At 29.1% G+C, this 8,338-nt stretch overlaps 1 protein-coding gene across 1 annotated transcript; it reads right to left on the bottom strand.

The window, feature by feature from the left end:
• Window positions 1-1,422: 1,422 nt before the first annotated feature.
• On the bottom strand, window positions 1,423-3,563 carry LOC113862562 (disease resistance protein RFL1-like). The gene is made up of 4 exons (XM_027495642.1): window positions 3,011-3,563; window positions 2,251-2,942; window positions 1,543-1,822; window positions 1,423-1,454 (listed from the first exon to the last, which is right to left on the bottom strand). The coding sequence occupies exons 1-4, from the start codon at window positions 3,561-3,563 to the stop codon at window positions 1,423-1,425; spliced, it is 1,557 nt and encodes a 518-aa protein (XP_027351443.1).
• Window positions 3,564-8,338: the final 4,775 nt, after the last annotated feature.

The following is an 8,338-nucleotide window of genomic DNA, read 5'->3' as shown; positions in this document are numbered from 1 at the left end:
TTTGGAGCTGTTTTTGTTAAAACTTGGACACCACGGCACACCTGCAAACCTTGAGAACTAGAGATTGCTAAATCCATTGTAGAGAAATGTCATGGTTTATCAGTTGAAATCATCGAGAGGGCTATAATCATGAAAGGACGAAATCACATTTGTGGATGGGATTATGAATTAAAGAAAGTTAGAAAAATGGAAATGGAAGAAGAGGTCTTCAATGGGTTAAAGCTCAGCTATGATAACTTAGTGGATAAAGAGATGCAAAATATTTTTTTATACTGTGCATTATTGCCTGGTACTATTGGAAGACAGGAGATGATTGTGAAACTTATTGAGGGTGGATTCTTGAATGGAAAGAAGAGTTTGGAGGAAATATTTGATAAGGGACATGTTATATTGGATGATCTCACAGACCATTCTATGTTGAACGTAGAACATGGGGAAAAGGATTATATAAAAATGAATGATTTGTTGAAGAAGATGGCATATCATATATTGAAAGAGCGAGGGAGTTACATAGTAAATTGTAACCAAAAACTGGAAAAGATACCTGACCTACAGGAATGGAGGGAAGATTTGGAGGCTGTTTACTTGATTGATAACTTTATAAAAGAAATCCCAGAAGGCATATCTCCTTATTGTCGACGTTTGTCTACCTTGCTTTTAGCTAGTAATCGCTTCAGTCGCATTACAAAATGTTTTTTCACACACATGAATGCTTTAACACTTCTTGATCTATCCGATGTCCAAATAACATGTCTGCCAAATTCAGTGGGTAGATTGAGGTCCCAGATACTTTAATTGATAAAGTACCAGAAGGCTTGCAAAATCTAATCAATTTAGAATGGCTTGATTTGTCCAACAATAAACAATTGAGATTGATTTCAGGGTCTGTGCTATCCGGTTTGATCAACATACAATACCTTGATCTTTGACCCTTTTATTTGGATTTGGATAGAAATATAAGGATGAGTAAGTTGGAATGTTTTGGAGTCTTCTTTATCCGCAGCCACTGCTACAATAAGTTCGTGGAACAAGTCTCAAACAGATCTCTCTCCCAAAACTACAGTCTCTGTTTAGTTGGAGACGTTGAGGATTCTGAGCTTGACAATTTTGAGTTTAACAATTCTATTGATCCAGTCAAAATGAACGGGTGTAAAGTGGTACGTTTCCGGAATTGCCCACAATTGCTCCATCTAGTGCCAAAAGACTTTACTCATCTAGCTTTATATGATAATCATAATTGGACATGTTTAGGTAATGTTTTGTCACATCACCCTCCTTCTGTGAAGAAGATTGAGCTTGAGGAATGCACAAAATTGAAGAACTTAGTTTGTTTATCTGATTGTTGTGGTTTGCTATGGTTGAATGGAACATTCTCTTGTCTTACGAGTTTAGATATTTGGTTATGCTCTCACTTAGAGTTGCTCACACCAAATTTTCTGCCACACCTACAAAACCTGCATATAATAAATGTAAGCAAGTGTGAATCATTGAAGGCGATATTTGTAGTGAGTAATGATGATCCAGAGTCACTGTCACACCTACATAACTTGCAGATAATAAATGTAAGCGATTGCAATTCAATGAAGGAGATATTTGCAGTGAGTAACAGTGATGATAATTCCAGCATTAAGCTCTTGAAGTTAACAAGTTTGTTCTTGAAGTCTCTGCCTCCATTCAACCACACAGGACCACAGCAAAAGTCAGATAAACAAAATAAGTTCTCTAGTCCCGTGCAATTCTCAATAACAATGGTGTCCAGGGAAGAAAGAGGGTGAGGTGACAGAGACAGAGCATTACCTAGACATATACCAGGAAGTTGTACCTGCAGATAAGCAAGGTCTTTCGGCAAGGGCAGTTACGAATTGAAGTAAAGCCATTTCAAGTTGATTCTTGGACAAGTCAAGCCATTTCAAGTTGATTAGATTTTTCAAGCCTTGTGGTACGTTTTCAATTGAAGTATCTGAAATGACCAACCTTGATAATGCTTGTAACTCACCCAAAAGAGGCACATATTTCAAATCTTTACATCTTTTGAGCACTAAAGAAACAAGAGACTTCAATTTGCCCACCGAATTCGGTAGACGTGTTAATTGGACACTAGATCAAGAATTGCTAGAGCATTCATGTGTGTGAAAAACACTCCGGAATGCAACTGAAGCGGTTACGAATCAAAAACAAGGTAGACAAATGTGGATAACAATGAGATGTGTCCTCTGAGATTTCACTTATAATGTTATTCATCAAAGAAACCGTTCCAAAATCTACTTTCCATTCCAGCATGTCAGGTATCTTTTCCAGTTCTTCGTCACATTTCACTGTGTAACTCCCTCTCTCTTTCAAGAGATGAGATGCCATCTTCCTCAACAAACCATTCATTGCTATATAATAATCTTCGTCCTCCCAATCATATTCTGCACTATTCATCAACATAGAATGATCTATGAGATTATCCAGTATGATATGTCCCTCCTTAAATATTTCCTCCAAACTCCTTTTTCCATTTAAGACTCCACCTTCAACTAGCTTCATAATCACTTCTCGTTTTTCAATGTCATTGGGTAATAATGCACAGTGTAAAAAACAATTTTGCATTTTCTTTTTCACTAAATTATCATAGCTGAGCTTTAACACATTCAAGATCTCTTCTCTAATTTTCATTTTTCTAATTTTCTTTAATTCATGATCCCACCAACGAACGTGATCCCGCCCTTTCATACTTACGGCCTTCTTGCTGATTTCAAGTGGTAAACCATAACATCTCTTTACAATGCATTGTCCAAGTTTTAGTAAAAATAACTTCATAGCTTCTGTGTAAGATAGAGGATCTACTCTGATCATGTTATCTAACAGACAATCCATCTGCTGACACAAGTTTTTCAAGCGACTTGTGACAATTAGTTTAATTCCAATCACTCCAAGAGGAATTCCTACCTTCTTAGCATCTATATAATTCTAAACATTGTCCAAAATAAGTATTGATTTTTTTTCTCTCTTTTCCAACTCCAATGACAAATTTGTTGCTCTTGTTTCTCATCATCTTCATCATCAAGCTTTACTCTTATTTTTTTTGCGATGTCATGTTGCAGTTTTGAAATGCTACATTCTTGAGAAACAGAAATCCAAAAGACGTCATTGAAAGATTTCTTTTTTATTTCACTCTCCATATAAGTTGCTAGCAAAGTTTTGCCCACTCTCCCCATTCCATGTACGCCAATGACCAAGACTTTATCATCTCTCAAAAGTTCCCACATCTTACTAACATTTTTCTCAAAACCATTACTGATGAATTCGTTTGACAAGTCCAGAGGCTTCTGCTTCTTATGCGTATCCTTAACACTGTTTGTCAAGTTGTGTAGTTCATTCAACCAATAATCAACTTTTCTGTTTCTCTTCTTGCCGTGAGACTCCAGCCGTTGTAATTGTTCCAAAATGTCAGCTTCGTTGTTATGTGTACGATCAGAAACGAATTGATTTAACTCATTAATCTGACTTATAAAAGGAACCTCGTTCACAGCTTGGTTTGAGGCCGAAGCTGCTTCATTAAAGTTCAAGCACAGAAACATTTAATTTTTTATCTTATGGAGTAGAAAATGAATAATGTTCAAGCACTGAAAGCTTAATTGTGTGAAATAATAAAACAGATGATTAACAATTAAAAACAAAACTGGATATATATATATATATATATATATATACAAACAAGATTAAAGAATAAGTTCCTTTAATGAAAGGAGAGAGAAGTATATCCGGAGATCCACATGTAGAAAAAACATCATTTGTTTCTTGAACGTATCCTTATAAAATGAAACTATCGGATTTTTAAGTCATAAGACAATTGATGATTCGTGAAATGAAGAAAAGAACGCAGTGAATTGATAAATAGGATACGCACGTTCCAACAGATGAATTGACTGTGCATTGTTTTGATGGTTAATTGAACCCGCCATTGTTTCACAGGCCTCTTCTGTATTACGATCAACAGAATATATAGCAATGCCTTTTCTCTTGATTTCATCCACGTGTGCCCTAATTCTTGAGTAACTTTCCCTAAGCATACGTTAAAGCGGTTACACTTACACTTTTCACCTACTTCTTGGGTAACTTGGTTACAAGTATCCTCCGGTCTACCTACGATTTATTTCCTATGTACAAATCATTCATAAGCCATAAAAATATTTTTTTCTTAATAATAATATTTTTATTTTATTTATAAAAAATTAATTAATTCATTAAAGTTACTAAAATATCAAATAATTTTTTTATGTTAAATATCAAATAATTTTAAATTTGTCTAAATTTTTTTGTTAAATAACAACACTAAACTATTATTTTATACGGGCACTAAATTAACGTAGGATACACATTTATGATACTATTGTATTCATCTATTATTTTTTTAATGATGCATTTAAATGAAAAACACTAAAACTAATATTTTAAACATTAATTAAATATTTATTTTAAACATTAATTTTTTAAATAAATTTATATGTAAAAATTGTAAGTATTGGATATTCTATTTATTTTTATTTATCTTACTTTTGCATCTCACTCCTAAATTTAATAATGATCTATATAATACTCTAATTTTCATTTGTATTTTTCTTGTTTTCAAAATAGAAGAATTAAAAAAAAAGAGAATATTCTTTTTACTAAAATTTTCTTACCGACACTCTTGCTCAAGCGAGAAATATATCGTTTGAGCGAAAATTTGTGACAGAAAAAGGTAGCTATCAAGCTTGTTTTTGTTCAAGCAAGAATACCTTCGCTCGAGCGAAAATATCAGCAAAAAAATAGTAATTTTTATTTGGCTTTTTCGCTCAAGCGAGAATTCACGAGAAAATAAATATTTAAGTAATTTTGAGCTTCTAAAACTCCATATCTCTAAGTAAGAAACCATTCTTCTCTCTTTTTCTATTCTCTCACTTCCCTTCCTCAGAGAAAACTCTCTTAAACCCTGAATCTCTTCTAAATTTGAGCTTTAGCATCATTTCCTCTTGATCCCAAGAAGAACTTAGTCTTTTGACGATACTTTCGTTAAAATGTTGTATTTTTCTCTAGATCTCATAAAGAATGTAGTCTCAAAAACCCATTTCTAGGCAACAACCCTAACTCCTATTTATAAGTTTTTGGCTTAAAATTTAGGATGACAGATTCCTAATGTTTTCTGAATAATTACAATGTAAAAATAGATTTTTGAGTATAGAAAACTTATGATATGTTTTAAGAATATTTTCATAAAAGTGATATTCAATATACATGTACATGTATTGGGAAAAAGGGATAAACCATAGGATAGATGATTTTTTATAAAGACCGAGAGAGTGTGATATTTGACAATGTATTTTTAAATTGTACGATTGGGTTGACTTCGAAGGTATCCGACCTTCGACATATTGTATTGATTTGTATGATATGAAATTGATTGATGAAGAATGTTTAACTGTTTTTAAATGATGAAATCATAATTAGTAAAAAGTAATGAAAAGAATTAGTGTGAAATTGATTGCATTTGAAATAAAATTTTGAAAGAGAGTTGACGTAAATGATTGATTGATGATTTAACCGTACATGAATGACATAGTATGATAAATTTTTATTATGAAAAGAAAGAAAAACAAGTAGAACTTGTACTATGAAAAAAGTGATGAAAAGAAATGGATGTGAATATTTGAGAAGTGATGAGGAAATACGTGTCATGAAAAAATGACTAAAATATGTATGGATAATTACAGAGATACACTAGAAGCATAGAATATGGAGACAGTGAAATTTGGGAGAAAAGTCGGGTAGTGAATGACATTCGCTTGTGTATATATAATCTATTGATTGTAAATGCATCACATGATCTCACACTCGTTTCTTGACTAGACTCATAATTATACTTTTGATGAGGAGTCCTTTATTGTATACGTTGTATCTATGTGCATGAGCTAACTAACGACTATCTATACTTATGGAAGACCTCAATGGATCCTAAAGGCAATGATTGTGAATTGTGAGATGTGTGATTATAATAGGTGAGTCATAACAGATTGATTAGTGTGATTATAATAAAACTATTATAATACATCGACGAATTAATTAGAATGTATGTATTGTAATTCATTGATTACTATGGTTATAACACACTTATTATGATATGCTGATATATTAAATGAATAAAGTGGTATGAAATCAAGGATGGAATGATTGAATTTAGTGATGTGTGAAATATTGTGTATTGATGTGATTGTTATGATGCTTGAATTGCTGCAGGTTCATTAATATAGTATATGAGCTAGTACTATTTTAATATGTATTTTGTATTAAATAAACGTTCTATGTATTAATTGATTCATTTATAGAATAAAGGATTTAGTGGGGTAAATGATACTAATTCTCACGAATTATTTTTTAGGAAATAAAATTGAAAAATAAATGAAGGTTAATCCATTCTACGATTATATACTCGGTGAAGTTATAGAAAAGATTGCTCTATTAGGGATTAGATTAATTTTAAAAATTGTAATAATTCTAATTAAATTTTCATTCAAAGTTGACAAGAATATATAACTATTTTCATATTATTTATTATGAATTTATAGTATTTTGATAAATTTTGTTGTAAATAATAATTTGAAGTGTATTTATAATTTTGATAGTTAGCTATTTTAAATTTGTAATTTTCATTCAATTTTAGATAGAAATTTAATCTGTTGCAAGGTAGTGTTGTTCATTTATTTATTTTTAACTTGTATGTATGTAATACAAATTAAGTAAATTATCAAGATGTAAATTTTAGTTTTTTTCTTTATTTATAAATTTAAAATTTTGAAAACTATTTCTTATAAAATAAAAAAAAATGTAAGTTTTACTTTTTCTTCAACTCTTTAAGCTATAAATTTTAAGCTATAAATATAAAGAAATTCACTTCATTTCCCTTCTTCATTATAAATTATTAATAAAAAATTAAAAATGTTACAATCTATAACTTTATATGCTTCAATTTAAAATCAAGTAATCCTTATTTATTGCTTATGTTAGATTAAATTTTTGGGATCAAATACAATGGGAAAGTTGCTACGCTTGCAAAAATAAGTTTTTATATTTTTTAAAATAATTTCTTTGAGTCTTTTTATCACAGCATCAACAATTTTGTCCACACAAGAAATGAAATATATATTTTTTAATTAAATTTTATTTACAGAAGATACAAATCTTATATTTTAAGACCTCATGTCTCAGTTAAATTTCATTTGTACCGAAGATAATTTAAACGGTTAGAGCCTAGTGTAACACATAACGCAATTACAACAAATTTTAACCCTAACGCAAATGAGATAAAATTAAGTTTTATCTTGACGTAGATAAAACTAAGTTTAACTTTAATTAATTTTTTTAACACAAAAATTGTTGTAAGTTTAGCTCTCTTGTTTAGCTAAAACACTACTATAATCATAAAATTAGATAAGGGTGAGTGCAAGGTTCTATTTTATTTATTGCTTTTAGAATTTTCAATAATTTTATTTTTTTGCTATGGATTATTATAATTAACCATGATTGTTGTAAATAATAGTCTTAGTTATATTTCATAAGGTAACAACTCCTTGGTTAAATTATATATTTAGTTTTTATAGTTGATATTTGTCTATGAAATAGTTTATATTCTTAAAAAAGTTGCATTTTAATCCATATATTATCATTTACTTACAATTTGATCATTATCATTTATATTTTAATACCTGCTATTAACAACTCTTAAGTGCAGAAACTAATTCGTAAACAAAATTATAAAGATCAAATATATATTTTAATAAAAAAAACTTTTTTTTATGAATTTGTTTAAGAAAAATAAAAAATGAGCCACCAAATAAAAGAATAATAAATTTTAAAAATACTAAAAATTCATATATTTAAGTAAAAAATTATTTATAATTTACCATCATATATTTATTAAAAAAATTTATTAATTTGGTAATACATAAATGAATTAAAATAATAATAATTATAATTAATAAAATACTAAAAATAAAACACATATAATAAAGACTTTTTACTGTGGATAAACAAAATCTTAGCATATAGATTTTTTTAGTCGATATAATAGGATAAAAAAGATTAAATATATCTAATTTTTTTTATCTAATTTATAAATAAGATAGTAAAAAATCGAGTGATGAAATTTTGAGTTGATATAATAAGAATTAATTATTTATATCATGATAGAAAATTTATGAATACATTCATATAATAAAGTTTTGAGTAATAATATAATTTTACATATCAAATATAATAAATATTTAATTTTTATATAAAAAAAATATTTTTTAAAAATATTATAAAAATTAATATATTA

Source organism: Abrus precatorius, unplaced genomic scaffold (genome assembly GCF_003935025.1).
Source record: "Abrus precatorius isolate BTA unplaced genomic scaffold, Abrus_2018 Scaffold3, whole genome shotgun sequence".
NCBI lineage: Eukaryota > Viridiplantae > Streptophyta > Magnoliopsida > Fabales > Fabaceae > Abrus > Abrus precatorius.
Note: the sequence above shows the minus strand (reverse complement) of the source record. Positions and strands in the feature narration are given on the sequence as shown.

Excerpts from the sequence above, each read along its gene's own strand:
- LOC113862562 (XM_027495642.1), bottom strand. The coding sequence starts at position 3,563 with ATGTTTCTGTGCTTGAACTTTAATGAAGCAGCTTCGGCCTCAAACCAA. Across the intron at positions 2,943-3,010 it reads GAAACAAGAGCAACAAATTT|ATGCTAAGAAGGTAGGAATT; the intron begins GTCATTGGAGTT and ends AGAATTATATAG. Across the intron at positions 1,455-1,542 it reads ATTTATTATCTGCAAGTTAT|GTTTTGTAGGTGTGGCAGAA; the intron begins GTAGGTGTGACA and ends TATTATATGCAG.